This window comes from Elaeis guineensis, chromosome 7 (genome assembly GCF_000442705.2).
Source record: "Elaeis guineensis isolate ETL-2024a chromosome 7, EG11, whole genome shotgun sequence".
Classification (NCBI taxonomy): domain Eukaryota; kingdom Viridiplantae; phylum Streptophyta; class Magnoliopsida; order Arecales; family Arecaceae; genus Elaeis; species Elaeis guineensis.
In genome coordinates this window covers 81532263-81549345 of record NC_025999.2, presented here as the reverse complement: position 1 = coordinate 81549345, position 17083 = coordinate 81532263, and the positions used below count along the sequence as shown (strand labels likewise).

General features: G+C 36.1%; 1 protein-coding gene across 2 annotated transcripts in view; it reads left to right on the top strand.

Annotated features, from left to right (window-relative positions):
- Positions 1–17083, top strand: part of LOC105048839 (uncharacterized) — a 35999-nt gene that overhangs the window by 1994 nt on the left and 16922 nt on the right. For both annotated transcript variants that reach the window (XM_010928310.4, XM_073261248.1), the window contains exons 3-8: positions 102–243; positions 2758–2909; positions 7010–7093; positions 7198–7260; positions 16646–16777; positions 16875–17078. In XM_010928310.4, the coding sequence (XP_010926612.1) occupies positions 102–243; positions 2758–2909; positions 7010–7093; positions 7198–7260; positions 16646–16777; positions 16875–17078 (777 nt within the window). The remainder of the gene's footprint in view (positions 1–101; positions 244–2757; positions 2910–7009; positions 7094–7197; positions 7261–16645; positions 16778–16874; positions 17079–17083) is intronic.

The window sequence follows — 17083 nt, the reverse complement described above, 5'->3', positions numbered from 1 at the left end:
TGTTAATGTTGATTTTTAGTTGTATAAGTAGTAGACTTCATATACTACTTGCATACCTTTATGTGTGAATATATGCATTTCTTTCTGCTGTGTGTTAATAGGAACGAGAAGAAAGGAAGCGAAGGCTGAAAAGAGAAAACCAAGATGAAGGCATAAAGCGATTTTCGCAACCATTGAGAAATGATTTCATGCCTCAAAATAGAAGCGGAAGATCCTATGGAAGAGTTAAGGAAGTCCCTCAAGGTATGGTTCCATCCTTATACTTGTTTAATTCTGGACTTACATTGCTATTGCTTGCTTTTCTTTATGCTGTCATCTTTACTTTGAAGGAATTCATTGGAGATGGCACTGCTAACAACTATTGCTGCTGTTCTTTTGTTTGATAGAAATACAATCAATTGAATAAAAAAGACTAAGACGTCTATTATGCTTCCTCGGGACCTTTGTGGTGATGGTACAAAAGACAAGTCCTATTCCCTTATGGAAGCTAGGGTTAGAAAACCACATTTAATGCAAATGGTGAGCAAAGGTAATAAATTTGTTCGAGGGGAACAACATTGGAGTCCAATATCAAGTCCAGTAGTGTTCTACAGTAAGACAGGTATGCAAGCGGAGTATAGATGAATCAAGTATGTCTTTGCAAAGACTGTTAAAAATGAAACAACCTAAAATGTTCCTTAAGAAATTTCTGTCTAGCTGTCAACTCATTTTGTGACAACTTAATTATGGATTGTAGAACCAAAGTTTCATGATCTTGATGATGTGGTTGTTGATGAACATGATACAGAGAACTGATGGTGTCGAATCACACTGAAACACATTAGATTTTAAATATATATTGAACACACCAACTAGCTAATTTCTTCAAAAAGCTGAGACTTATTGCTGATCATTTTTCTAAGGAAAAACACAGAATTGAGGACGAACGTGGACAGTTGAAACCCCTAAATGCCTAGTAGGTTGCCTCTTGTATCATTGTATAGATGCGCATATCCTGGCAAATCTATATGTGTGTATTATCTATTCTACCATATAATGCCAACTCCCTGAATATCCATGTGTGAGGCATGGCTGACTGTCCGCGTTTCTCTACTCGACTTTTTTTATCCTGTGTGTTGGCTCATCTCCTTGTGGCTTTTAGCCACACGGTGAAGGAGTCTAATTCTTTCTCTAGCATTTAGTGGCTCTTTATACAAATTTTATTTTTTATTAAAAACAAAATAATACATGCAATCGTGCCACATTCTAGTTTTCATAGATGCATTCAGGTATGCCTTCATTTATTATATATGGATGCTTATCTATATACATGCAGATATCTATTTATATAGGCATATGGATATGCATATATTCTATCATGCAAATGAACATATTCATATATGCATGCAGAAACAAGTATTTTTTTTACATTTTTTTAAAAAATGAACAACACATGGGTGCAAGTGAACAAGAAACAACTCGGATCAAGTTTAGAAATGATGTTAGTAGATACATCTTGGAAGTGCTATACTATTTGCTAATGAGTACTCATACAAAATGTTGACCATTTTTATGTTGGGGCATTCTAATACACTATTTTTTCGAAAATAGTACAAATATGAATTTTGTAGATGATAGATGAACTGAAGGATGATGGAATATCCTAGCTTGGGAATGAACAGACTCATATTTGCATCATTGCAAGTATTTTTTTTTGCTTTTTTTGATGAACAACAAATGGGTACAAGTGAACAAAAAAACACTTGTGTCAAGTTGAGAAATGATGTTAGTAGATACATCTTGCAAAATGCTATATTATTTGCTGATGAGTTTTCATACAAAATGTTCATCATATTTATGTTGTGGTATTCTGATGCACTATTTTTTCTGAAAATAGTACAAATATGAATATTGTAGATGATACATGAACCAAAGGATGATTGAATGGTTCAATACTAAGTCACTTAGCTTGGTGGTTGTTTGGGGAATGAACTTGGCCAATAATGGAGTTCACTTGAGCTATCTAAAATCATTTTTTTTCCACATTAAAAAAAGTCTGACGTTATTTTGTTGTCAACTTTAACAATTGATTTTTCAGCTTAATCTTATTTGCACCACAGCCAGTCTGAAACTAAACTAATCATTTAAATATTTTGGCCTAAGGTTGTCCTAGAACATGCTTAAAAACCACAATTCTAACATTAAATATTGTTGGAAGGGGCTTCAAATGTGAATGTTTTTTTGAAGCCTATTTTTATAACTCAAGTACATCTTCTTAATGTCCTCGAACTTCGGTTGAGCAAATTTGTGCAGTGAAGCATGAAAAATCAACTTTTTTTTGAGACATGATTATCTCCTTAAATTTTGAATGCTGATTTTTTTAGCATTGCTTGCTATGAATTTTGATTAGAAAAAGTCTTTTGGAATTCAGATATTATACAATGTTTGCATTTCTTTTGGGCAATAAATTTATGGAATTTTTTTTTACTTGTTCTATCTGATATTTTTTATTAAGATGTCTTTTTCTCTTTGCTTCCAATTTTTCTATTGTTTTTATTTGGATAGTGTTACTTTTTAGATTTTGTATATTGGACACTTTACTTTGTCCCCTTCATTTTAGTCTGGATGCTAATTGCTCTTTGTTGTTTATAATTCTAGTTTATATCATCCATTGCTTCCTTATTGGTTAGAAAGTTATTACTTTTGTTATATGCACTTCAATGAAGAACCTGTTAGTCCATGTTGTTTACACGATTTTGTTCATTGTTGATATTATAGGTTGGTTGGATTGCCCCTCATATGGTCAGTGCATAGGTCATATTATTCCTTCTAAAGTTCCCCTAGATGAGACATTTAATGACTCCGTGGTGCCTGGCAAAAGATATTCTTCAAGACAAGTGATCAATAAACATAGAAGAGCGGGTCGGGAAGTAAGTATACCATATAATTTTGGAAATGCTGTTTATACAACTGTTATCTCCTTAATTTTTTTTTTTTTGGGGGCGACTGGGAAGTTTATAAGATTGCTCTTTTATCCTTTGTTATTAATGTTCTTGGGCTTGTTTGGACTATGAATTTTAACCTTTTCCAAAGGATCATTTAACTTGTGAATTAACAATTTAAAATAATTTTTTGGTTGTTATCGTAGAACATAATGGTTTTGCTCATTTGTCAGTTATCTTGTAACTCTCTAGGACCATGTTCATCTTGATAGACATTTTTCAAAAAGTAGCTTATTTTGTAAGGCTTGAGAAAGAAGTAGGGTTGGATGTGATTAGGAATCAGTAGCAAGGCTTGCAAACTTGGTAAAGGATCCTGTACCGGTACCATGTTGATACCATGTCAATATGCTCATTATGGGGGTTAGTTTGGTGTATTGACACTCGATATGTCCCCCATATCGAGTCTCAGTTTGGTACTGGTACGGTATGATACACCTGGTACAGCGAACCTTGATTAGTAGGTTATCGATCTAGGTCTAAATCTTATATATAGACTGTAAAGTAGTCTACCATATGTTATGGTTGAATAAAGTTGTGTTTTTTCTGTGAACTGAAAGTTGAATGTTAGAATATTTGTGTTAGCATAGTTTGGATTAGACCTAGACAAGATTTGATTTTAATTCATTGATTATGGTTGAGGCCCAACATAGTTGTCTAGAGCTAAATATGTTAATAAAAAAACCTAAGGGAGGGGTCATACAAGTCTGTGCCTGCATGCATGCATGTGAGTGCGGGTGGGTAGGGGTGATGAAGACACTAACTTTGGTTGAAGATGAAACAAATTTGGGCTATTAGATGGTAAGGGCTTGGGATATTTGCATAACTGACTTATAAGATTTAGACATCAAGTGTTGTTATAAAATTAATTGATAACAGTTATCATAATTAGGTTATGATAGAGACACTAGATCTTTGATTGAAGATTTTAAGTTTCTTTGATGGAAAGTGTTGATTTGTTGACATCACTGATTCATATGATTTATATGCAGATATTACATTAGCCATGAGCACTAGTCCTGGCTATATTGATTTTTGGATGTCATTATTCATTTCTGTAATGTTTATACCCATTTTCTTTTTTTTGATTGCAGCCCTTTCAAGACACTTCTCCATATTCTATATCCGTGTCCACTTCTTTACTATCTCAACCCTCCAGTAATTTGAACTCCTGTCCCTACTAGGGCTCAGATCTTCAATTCATATGCCCATCTTAAATTTTCTTCCATAATTTATGCAATTAGTGTATCTCATATACATGATACATTCATACCTGATCCTTATCCATCATGGATGTACTACATCTACCTTAGCAGTCTGGTCTACACAAAGTGCTCTATAGTGTGGGAGAAGGCCTGTAAACAAGGTTAGTCAAAAAAGGTCATGCCAAGTATTTTTCAGAAACCATGAAACTGGGATTTGATAGGCTGTGGTGTTAATTTGAAAGAGATATCGAGGGCTGAATAGAGAAGAAAATTCATTGACTTCATTGATGTACCTTGCCTACCATTCTCCTTATCCAGGACCTTTTAAGAAACAGCAAATTAGAGTTTTTTAAACAGTAAAAACATGAATTCTTTGGGTACTGATACTCGTGCACAAATTTTTTAGTCTCATCTTGATGCCTGGAAATGCTGTTAGAAAGAAAATAGACAAATGTTTGAGTCTTTGTTACTTTCACATTCCACTAGCAGTACTGCAGCTGCTATGAGAATTCATACTTGTGCTAAGCTCCTGCTTCTGGAAAATGCCACTGCTTTTGGCAATTGGTACCATGACGGGCAGTCATATTGACACGGCTACAATGACTTAAGCTGGGACTGCAAATGGCTTGGGTACTTGGGTGAACACATGACTCGACTCTGTCCTTAGCTGATCAGGCTTGGACATGTTTTTCCCCCCTTTTCTGGTTAGATGTCTTAAATATGAGTTGTTTTAAAAACTGGGTTGGGTTGGGGTCATGTATTCTCCTACGTGATTACTTAAAATGGGTCTGATATTAAGTGGCTCAGCTTAATCTGGCCTGCCTCTATATCCAGCTCAACCAAAATTCCAGTGAATTTGAAATTCCTGATCTCTATGTCACTTTTGTTGAATTTGTAGGTTCATATTGAGGTTATTGATTTAATGGTGGAAGTCTTAATTAGGATTGAAGTGCACTGTTGTTTGAGCAGACATTAGTGTGACCATTCCACTTCTGCATCCTTTTTTGGTTTTCTCTACTTTTCATCAATCTTATAACTAATTTTGCTCTTAAGCATAGAGTGAACAGTGTACTTTGCTTGGACTTGAACCAAGACATGACCAAACCTGGATCCAATGCATTAGGTTGGTTTAGGATCATGTTTGGCCTGCATCGGCTCAAAAGATCCAACAGATCTAAAATTAGGGGTGGCAGAGGATCAGGCCGGATCCTGTTTGGGTCATGTTGAGACATAGGTATTATAGAAAACCTGTCAATTCAACCCGTTTATTTAATGGGTTAGAAAACTGAACCCAACCTATTTACTAAATAGGTAATCCAACCCAATCCAATCCGCACAACCATTTAATAAGCATGTAAGATCGGGTTAGGTTTGTGATAGTAGGTTAACTGTTAAACAGGTCCTAAATGGTTTAAATGGGTTGGATGGGTTTTAAATGATTTGTGTGGGTTAAAGGAGTCTTAAACGAGCAAGGTTGTAGCTATGTCAATGCAACCCAATTTAAGTGGGTTGAAACAGGTCAAATAGGTTAGGGCTCTGAACCTATCTTGACCCATTTAATGAATCAATTAAGGCAGGTTGACCTGTTTATGACCTGGACCCACTTATGCCTAAGTCCTAACTTTGTTTATATTGGGTCAATTGTAGAAGGGGTTGGTGGGTTGGGTCATAAGTTGTTACCCCTATATAAATATTTTCTAGGCAGCAAAACTAATTTGTCTTAGTTGGCCAATGGGTAGGTTTGTGTTTAAAGTCTTGATCCGAAACGATATCGGACTGGGTTTGGGTCAAGCTAGATTTGGATGGACCTAGCCTGGTTGTGCACATCTCCTTAAGCATTTTCTATGGGTAGGTACTAATGCATCTTTTTACCTTCTATAATCTTTTCAAAAATAGTTCTAGTGGCACTAAAGAGATGATTTCATTTTCTTGAAATGTTTAAACAAATACAGTCAGGACTCTTTAGATTCTTCTAATAATTTAAAACTAATGCAAACATTTAATAAAAGTTTTATTTTGTGTAGGATCTACGTTGGGAGTCTTATCTATGTCTACATTAGGTTAGGCAATTCCTTATTATAGTCAACTTAGCTTAGTCATCCCTTTTTGTCTTGATATCTATATATATGTTGCTTGCACGCTCCATGGTTTCCTTATGTGACAAGCTTGTAAGAAAATTTATTAGAGTTCTAATGCTGCTTAATCTCTCTTTAAGAAAAAAATCTTCTTAGAGTCCCAACATGAAAGCCTAGTAGATATTCCTAAAAAGAGTTTCTTCATAAATCTCCAAATGCCAGCACTGATTTGGAAGTAGTCAAGTCTTAGCCGTCTCAGTTTTTCTCTTAACCCCTTAAAAATCCATATTTTTTAGGTTAAACTTATCAGTTGAAAATATTTTGTTTTCAGAGTTACAGGTAAAATGCCACAGGATGGAACTACCGGATGCCCTAAAGTTCACAAGATGCTATAGATAAACATGTTTTTATAGCAGAGAACTTGAATTTCCAGTACTGATGGATGATCTTTTTTGACTAAATTAAGCTGAGAACTTGAATTTTCACTACTGATGGATGATACTTTTTGACTAAATTAAGCAAACACCTATTCATTTTTTAATCCAGTATAAAACACCATCCATTGAACTATCCTTGACAATGCTTAGAACATAATTCAATATTTCTGAATACTTGGTAGCATTATGAGCTGCAGTTTATGGTTGATTACTGTTATGATGTCATCTATGTTTGATACCTGATGTACTCTTTTTTTTTTTTTGAAGTTGTCTATGATGTTTTTATTTAAGTTCTTTTGTGGTTCTTTCTCCAGCTTGGGTTGGTAATTGATTTGACAAATACTACTCGCTATTATTCACCGTCAGAATGGACAAATCAAGGTATAAAGCATGTTAAGGTGAGAAACGTTTTGTCTTGTTATTGTTATTTTTATTGCTGTTGTCATTGTCATCTATGTAACTTCCAGGTCTTATATAATTTGATCTTCTCCTACTGTTATAGATCGCTTGTAAGGGACGCGATGCTGTACCAGATAATGAGTCTGTAAACACATTTGTTTATGAGGTAGTTTTATTATAATGTCCCTTCCTAATTTTTCAGTTTCTTTATAATATTTTAAGCAATATGTGCATATTTTCTGACTATCCCCATCATGTTTGCTATTATTTAATCATTATTATCAGTTTAGAATTGACAACTTGTTCATATATTTTATGACATATGAAATCATCTTATGGCTTGTATCATGGTAGATGTATGTTTTCTTTAGTTTTATTGCCATCAGTGAAAGCAGCAACTGATTGTTAATGAGTTGATTTGCTTGATGCCACTGAAGAAGATTATTGGACCGTTAATGGCCAAACTATTTTGAGGATTTCTTTCGATATCAAAATTGAGAAGGCAGAGTTGTGATGTACGCTATGTAAAAGATTAATTTGTTTATTCTCTTACCCATGCAATTAGTCACCAATTAGGCATGTTAAGCTTGAAGGTCAAGAGGCTAATGATGATAAAGATGGTAACATTACAGTTTTAAGATAATGGATATTGTTGTGGGTGCTTGTATTGATTCATTCATTTATTTCAACTTTGATGATGGTTGTTTGTTTCAAGGTTTGACATCCCAGCGGGACAGAGGGGTACCAGTTGTCCCATCTTGTTCTTGTGAGAAAATGGGATCTGGATGGGTTTGGGACTCCAAAACCCATCCATGCGGGAAGAGAAGAAGAAAGAGGAAAGAAAGAAAGAAAGAAAGAAAGAAAAGATGAAGAAAAGGAAAAAGAAGGAAAAAAAAAGAAAGGAAGGGAGAAGAAAAAGAAAGAAAAAGGAAAGGAAAGAGAGGAAAGAAAAAGAAAAGAAAGGAAAGGAAGTTAAGGAAAAAGAAAGAAAAGAAGGAAGAAAGAAAAGAAAAGAAAAGCAAGAAAGAAAGGGAAGAAGAAGGAAAGAATGATAGAGGATATTTATAGAGATGCATGATCGGAACTGCTGTTGGGATGAGATGGGACAGCGGGGGCATCCCGTTCCATGGAGAAATGGAGACACCTTCGTCCCATGGGGTTTAAAATTTTGGTTTGTTTCTTAATTTCATGGTTTTCGAAAATTTAGTGCCCAGTATGCATCCATCCGTTTTCTTAGTATCGTACCTTGTGCCACTCAGAACTTTTGAACAACATATAATTTTAACATTTTCTTCTGGTGCTTGAAGTACATCAAGCTGTTCAAACCAAAGCATACTTTAGAGAATTTAGATGGTTTATGTGTGACATATTGGCCCCCATTTGATTTTCATTTGCATGGATTTAGCTTAATATACAGCTAATACAATTCTATAGGGCATGATGTGAGCTTCCCCTATGCTGTTAGTTGTGGTTGTGGAGCAACAGTTAAATAGTGTGTGTTGTGCACATACCAGATAAGGGCAGGCATGTTTTGCATGTCATGACACGATACGCTCTAGCACGGAAAGATGCAGAGTTCTATAAAAATACTAGTTATAACATGTGCATGCATGTGTGATGATGACGACAGTGATGACCACAACAACAACCACAAACAGGAACAAAAATAATGATACTAAAATGCAATGGCAATTTGGCAAATGCCAGTTTAGTACCTAAGCTTAGCAAAAAAAATATTTATTGGAATAAGAATACTTTATATGCTCCCGAAAAGTAAAACTAAATTAAATTTAAAAAATTGTATGCATTCCTATAATCTATAGCAACAAAGAAGGAAGAAGCAGGACAGCAGTGAAATTGGGATCCTTGATACAGAAAAAATGGTGTTTGATGTGGAGTAGTCCATGATAGGAAAGATTTTGGAGCAATAGGGTCATGGAATTCTTATAACTAAAGGAGATTGGAATGCATGAGGAGAAACAGGATTGGAGATGGAAACGTGTTTTGTTCAACCTTATAGATAAGTTAACAAAGAGGCATTGAGGATGAGAAAGTGTGAATTTTATAAATGTCAAGTAGGGATAACTTAAGAGAGTATTTTAAGGATACTGAAATTATTGGACTAGAGGTGTAAAAGATTGGGAAAATTTAAGGCTTCTATATAGTAGTTTCAGATTATCAACTAGCATATTAAGATAACGCTATAAAACCTTTTTTTTTTATTTTTTTAACCAGAGCCTGATTTTAACTGTGTTATACATGTGTAAAGGTATATGCAATTGAACATGGTTTTAAGTGGTGCATAGATATTTAAGATCACTAGGCATCTTAGATATTTGTGCTGATCAAGTAATTTGCCATTACAAATAAATACCATAAAACTCTATTTGGATGTTGACATTGTCTTGATATTCATGATTCAAAACAGTTGGGGGACTTTTGTTATGATGTTGCTCTACTATGGATTTGGTCTTCAATTCTTAGTAAAAGAAGTCAAGGAAAAAGAAATGGAAATACAAAAATATTTCCAGTCAGTGTCAAGGTGAAACAATCTCTTTAAGCTATTTGGGCATGTGTGAGGATGGGTTGTTGTCTTCCTTGTACCACTCCCACTCACTTTCTCTAGCCTATACTAAGATTTATTTTTGGGAGTAAAATGAGGCTAAAAAGTACAACATTGGGGTAGAAAGAATCTTATTTTTCATTGTTTTAGTTCGTGATTGTATTAGTAGTTAGATTTGTTGATGGTGTGGCTTATCCATTGGGTTAGGCTGGTTGGAATGTGCTGTAAATCCAGTTGGATATTGATTCCTATTTCGCTTATCCTCTTAGTGTAGGCCTATGGGCAGAGCTGATTTTGGTTAGTCTGATAGTAATCTTTATCTGATCCTTTAATGAGGAAACATTGATATGGTCTAATGGGACCATTGAATGCATCGTTAAACATAGAGGTGAGCAAAAATCGAACCTGAACCAATCAAACCAGTGAAACCGAATTAAGCCACAAGTTTGGTTTGGTTTAAAATTTTATTCGGTTTGGTTTGGTTGGTTTTTAACATATGAAAACCAGGTTTGGATTGGTTCAAGTTTGTCGGTAAATAAAACCGTTCTCAAACTGAATCGGACCGGCTTTAATAAAACGACGTCGTTTTGATTAGGGTGTTGTTTATGTTGGAGTATTAATGTATTAGAAAATCATTTTGGATTTATGGTGTTGTTTATCAATTTGGTTTTGTATTGATTAGCCTTAAACCCTAAGTGACTTACTTACTGGATTGTTTATTTTTGTTCTAATGTATTGGGGATCTTTATCTTAATCCTTAATGATGGTGTTTGTTTAAGAATTTCATTTTGTTGAGTGACAATATCTTATGTCAATTTAAATTATTTTACTTGATAAATTCTCTTGGTGGTACTCTTATGTGAAAAGAAAACAAGTCTTCATGAATCACAAAAAAAAAAATCGATAAACCAAACCAGACCATTTAAACCATGTTGTTTTGGTTTGGTTCTAATCTTCTATTGGTCCGATTTGGTTTCTAGAAATGCCAAACCATTTCGGGCTGGTTCGGCTTAGGTTTGAGCATGAAACCGGTCCAACCGGACCATGCTCACCCCTAGTTAAACATGTGCTCTAGATCCAAATTTTGTAGTAATTTAATCTTCAATTGAATGACCTCCTTCAATCCAATACTTGGGTAAGCTATATTATTTTTATTTGAGGTCTGAGAGGCATGCTGTAGGCAGGGAATGGCATGTGCTGAGATTGTTGGTGAAGGAAAAGGCATTTGGGTTGAGATGTGGGTGAGAGAATAAAGGGGGTGGAGTAGGGTAGTCAGGGAAGGTGGAGTGTAGAGGGGATGATTAAGAATGGGGGTAAGAGAGTGATGGAGGGTTTTTTTTTGGGGGGGGGGAGGGGGTGGTGGTGGATGAGAATGGGGGAAGTGCATGGAAATATTGATGGGAAGGATGGAGGAGAGTGGTGGTCGAGAATATGAGAGGTTAGGATGGGTAGAAAGCGGAGGGATGTGAGAGGTTAGGGTGGTTAGAAAGAGGTGGAGAACTTTCCTTGTTGGAACCGGATCCCTCTTACTCAAGATCTGTGGCATTGCTAGTGGGGGTGGAAGCTATTAGGTTTTATGTGGTGGGTGCAGACTGGAGGTGAAGGCAAGACTAGAAATGGGCCGGACTGCGCCAGGCCACACCTCTACTCGAGCCCAACTCTTTTTTTTCGGGCTTTGGGTTAGGCTTAGGCTCGAAAATTTTTGGAAAACTCAGGCTCGAGGCTGGCCCGAACTCGATTGGGCTAGCTTGAATTATCCATTTGGGCTGAAAAATGGGATGGCCCGAATCTGATTAAAGATGTGGCAAATGCTTACATAAATGAATCATTTTAGTAGACAAGAAATGCGTGTATGTTTAAGAGGAAAAGGTGTTTCATGGATGGTGTTAGCCCATAGGCCACAGAGTACGCATCAAATTTAAACAAGTTGTATAAAAAGCAGGAGTATTAAGTAGGAAGATTAAGCGGCAAAAAAGCAGATAAACAAGAGTTTTTCGGTTAGATTCGGGCTCTGCATTAGACCTAGGCCAAGCCAATGATATATTCGAGCTCTGCTTAAAAACAAATGAGCTCTATATTTAAGCCCAAATCTGGCTTGAAATCTTTCAGGCCTAGCTTGTAGCCTGTCTTGAAGTCGGTCCAGCCCGAGCCCATTTCCAGCTTTAGGTGAAGGGGAATTGGGATGAAGTGGGGTTCAGGAGAGAGGATATGTTGGTGGTCAAGGGATTGATGAGCTTCATATTGATGTTATTCTTTGTAGTTATATTATTTTATCTTAGTTGGGCCCAAGGTTTTAAATCTCATGGGACGAGGCTGTCCCGATTTTCCCATGGAAGGGACGCGCGCTGTCCTGTCCTATCTCGACACTTGGGACAAGAGATGTCTTATAATGTCTTGATTGGGATGCTGGGACGTTAGTGGGGTGTCCTGTCCCGACATATGGGATGGTACTCAGTCCTGGTGTTCCATGGAACGTCCTGTTAGGACCTGAATCTAGGGCTGGCAAAATATGATCCGACCCGCCAATCCGATCCGTGTTCGACCCGTCATAAACAGGTTGGGTTTAGGCTAAACGGGTCGACCTGTTTAATCTGTTTAATAATTGGGTCGGATTTGATTTTAGATATCTGATCCGTTTAACCCATTTAACCTGTTTAATATTCAGATCGGGTTGAGTTAGATAACCCATTTAACCTGTTTAATCTGTTTAATCTATTTTTGATCCATTTAATCCGAGCTGTTTAACTTGTTTAATCCATTTAAGACCCGTTTAACCTGTTTAAAACATGTTTAACCTGTTTCTGACCCATTTAACCCGATCTGTTTAACCTGTTTAATTGATTTAACTTGTTTAATTCGTTTAACCTATTTTGACTTATTTAATAAGCGGGTTAAACGGATTGGGTCGGGTTATCTATTTAATAAACAGATCGGGTTCAGGTTTGAATTTTTGACCCATTTAATGAACAGGTCGGATTTGGATTGATGATTTTCTGATCCGACCTGTATTGACCCAATCCGTTTATGACCCGATCCGATCCAACCCGATTGCCACCCCTACCTGAATCCTTGGTTGGGCTTGACTTGGCTATTATTGAATTGGATCAACACGTAATCTAAATACGATCAGATTTCGGGTCAAACATAGTCGTGACTTTACTGGGCTATTGATCAAAAACTAATTTGCAACAGATTCAGTTGATTGATTCAGATTCAGAATCGTATTTGGTTTAGGATGTGGTCTGTCAATAAGCTTGTGACCCTCCAGCAGGTTGCATTGGGTGGTCAAGGTACAAGATATTGTTGCAAGAGATTGATTGATATAGGCAGCTGCAAACCATAGTGGTGATTAGGCTGGAGTTGGTTGGAGATTGTTTCTGTTATTTTATGGATCCTACTTTGATGGTGGAAATGAAGCAAAAGCCATTTGCTTGATTCTTTGGTCCACATAAGGTCTTGTTTGGCAACTCAATTTGAAAACTGTCAATGGATGGATCCTACTTTGATAGTGGAAATGAAGCAAATGCCATTTGCTTGATTCTTTAGTCCACTGTCCGCATAAGTTCTAGTGTGGCAACTGGAGAAGTGTCAATGGATGAATTCATATGCATTATCTGAGAAAATCATCTGAAATTAAAAGATTAGGATTGGTAAGATCATATGGTTGCAAGTGGATTGGTGGCATACAAAACTGGAAGAACAATCAAAAAGTAGTAGTCAGAGCTAACATAAAGTTCGACTTGAATGGTCAATACCAAGGTTTAGAATCTTGGTATCAATATCAGTGTGTCCTGGGCATTGGTCGTGTATGGGACTGGTACATACCATGCTGATACACAGCACAGTAATTGGTGCTGGCTGAACAATGGGAGCAATGGAATCCAATGGAAGAGTGAAAGATGCAAAATTTTACATGTAACATCAACATCAACTTAATATATGATCTAATTTCTATGTGAATGGAAAAAACAAATATGTATGGTGATGATTTTCACTTCATCCCAGCATGGGAGTAATATTACTGTAGCATCTGCACATCTATTGTGCAAAATGCTACCATTATTTCCTAGAAATAACTTATGGTTATTTTGAATAATTATTTTACACAAAATTAATAAAAAAAGAAAATACATTAGAACAAACATATCCGTAATGATTTAGGTTGATGCACAACGTACAAGATATCTGAAAATACAGCTGAATGTACAAAATTTGACCTTTTTCCCTCTCTGCATCTGGTGTTATTTGACCTCCTTTTATGGAAAGAGTTTCTTTCCTCTGGGGGTTGTGTTCTAGGTTTCAATCCAACCAAAAGTTCCTTGAGTCTACCAGATTGAAGCAAAAGTCCTCTCTCCTCCCTTATTCTCTTTCTCCTGCTTGACATGAAGAGAGGTGTGTGAAATGGGAAGAAAAAAAGGATCGAATCACTTTTTGACTAGGTGCTGACCGCTACCTAACAATACCATCACATGCTGGTTAGCAAGGCTTGGTATTGCTTGATACCAAGTGGTAGCCCTTGGTTTAGTTTGATTCGCCGAAAATCCTATATGGAGCTCATAAATGTGGGTTCTTCACTAGTTGATTTGGTATGATCAGTACAGATCATGTTGGTTGGTACTTGGGTCATTGGTTGATTCTTCAGATTGCTAGACCTAACTAACTTTGTTGTGTATCACTTGTTAGTCTCATCGAATCTGACATGGTCTGACTTTTATCACAACCTACTTAAATTCATTTCTCAACATTGCTCAAGTTACTCAAAACTGTCATGATTGGTGGCACTTGCTAGAAGCAAATTATTAGTCATCTTGATTTAATTGCAACCACACAAAAAAACTTATCATTGTCACCACCATAAGATCTCAATAATTTAAATTTAAAACCATGAACTAGTATATGAAGTTATCTTGACATGGGTGGATGGCAGGCTTATTTGTCCAGGAACAAACTAGTGTTATCAGCTAGATACTGTGGTGAGTCTTTGTATTTTAATGACTAATGCATACATTATTGTCCCGTAATTCACTAAAATAGTTTGGCACCCAATATTAGTGCTTCGAAATGTTTCCCAATCATTTCATGTTGGATCTTAATCTTGCAAATATGATTCCTGGAATCAACTGTATATCATATTTGGCCCATGAGCTAGTATAGGCTGAATCCCCATTCACCAAAATGGTTCAGACTTTGGATCAATTTAGAGAAAAACCGGGAAGTTCTAGCTTTGGCTTTAGGGTTTTGAACCAAACCTTTGATAATGATATGGGTATGTTTTTAGTTAGTTTTGAGATGGATTGTAATAGTTGGCTGATTAGTCCTTTTGGTTGGAAGATGGTGGCATCCAAATTAAATTGTATTATGTATTAATTCATTCATCAAAATTTTGTAAATTTCCGGGTCCAGATCAAGAAGCCCTATAAGGCATGACCAAAATATGAAAACCACAACATTCTTGACCTAATAATTTGATTAGATTAAATGTGAACCTTGTAGCACCATGTTTTTTTATGTCTCGGAAACAAGTCAAATGATGTATGGACCATTTATTATCATCTTTTAACTCAAAGAAACAATCTAGCAATGCAAAGGCTTCTTTTGTCTTCAACTGCCTAGCTCTAATAATCATTTTGAAGATAGGCCTCCTAATGCTTCCATATGAAAATTTTCATTTCATAGACCATTTGACTGGTGATAATCAAGGGTTGCAATCTTGGTACCAGACCCCATATTGTACCATGCTGATATAATGTCGGTACGTCTGATATGGAGCTTGGTTCGGTGTAGCGAGACTTGGTGTGTCCTTCGTACAGAGTCTTGGTTTGTTATTGGCATGCTCAATGTGGGGCGGTAGGTGCCAATATGGCAAACCTTGGTGATAACAATTTGTTTTTATTTTTATTTTTTATTCTGTTCGGAATTAAAGATATCCTTGGTGCCTTGGAGTCTGTTCTTTGATGGTATTACTGCTACACAGTTTCCATTTTATTGGTTATTATGTTTTGTCTAGTCAATGCTGCTTGGTCTGGATTTTCCAAAATCAATTTATGAACCTTTCTAATGTATCTATCTGACATATCTGAGTAGCCACCACTAGGCAACTAATAAAATTCCTATTTAGGTTGTTACACAGGATATCATGGTGTAGATTTGAGAACATTGCCCCAACATGACGAAGTGCCTAAACCTTAGCACTTGGATCGTTTTTTATTTATTGCTTAGATATCATAAAGAATAATGGAATTTGTCACTTGTTCTCAATCATGCTTTGTGTATGTATTGTGCAAATAAGAACAAAGACCTCAGTGAATTTTTTGGCATAGAGACACAACAGCTGATAACCTATTGAGGTAGAGAGGATCACTAAAATAGTCTATGTAGTAATCGCTCAATGAAAACAGAATTGATCCCGGCTTCTTAAGAAGCTAATAGCAGATGTCCCAGTGGATGGCACTTCTGATCTAGTTCTTGCTAAGAATAAGTAGCCTAACAGCTACAAAAAATCTGTAAGTTCCCACCGCGAAAGCTAATGAAACATGATTTCCAGGGATATGCCAAGATTCCATTTGGAAAAGAAGCTTGGGGATTTTAAATGATGGTTTTGAAATATTGGTGGTCTTTAAGATTGTGGGCATGCATGCAGCCTTCATGATCCATGCTAACTGGTTGTTTGACTTGGATAATATAACTAAATTTAAAAAGCATTTTGGCTTATGAACAGAAACTTAATCGTGTTATCTAATTTTAGTGTGAATATATGTTTTCACAGTTCTTGGATGTGTATCCTGGAGCTATATACATCAAAATTGTTGCTTTTAAATTTTGCAATCTTTTTTTTTTTTTTTTTTTAAAATCATGGATAATGGTATAGTTGCTTTTTCTAAAGCTTATTATGTATTCTTTGATTTTGCTAAATTTCTCTTGAAGATCCTATTTTGTAAGAATTTAATGATGGTTATGTAATTATTTTGCCATGATGCTCTTATTTCAGGTTATGCAGTTTCTCTCCCGCCAAAAGCATTCAAAGAAGTATATTCTTGTTCACTGTACTCATGGGCATAATCGTACAGGGTTTATGATTATCCATTTCCTCATGCGCACACAGTTGTTGCATGTCTCTGATGTATGTATGTTCGTATATTCCTAGCTTTCCTCCTAGTTTGCCTCTTGTTAGCTTCTTATTTTTCCTCAACATTGTATTTTGATTTTCTATTGGCCAGGCATTACATATATTTGCTCAAGCACGTCCTCCGGGGATCTATAAGCAGGATTATATTGAATCCCTGTACATGTTTTACCATGAAAGTCCTGAAAATTTGTTCTGCCCTTCTATTCCAGAGTGGAAAAGGTCTTCTGATCTTGATCTGAATGGTGAAGCTATGCAGGATGATGATGACGATGGCGATACTGCAACTTTCTCAAATGTAGG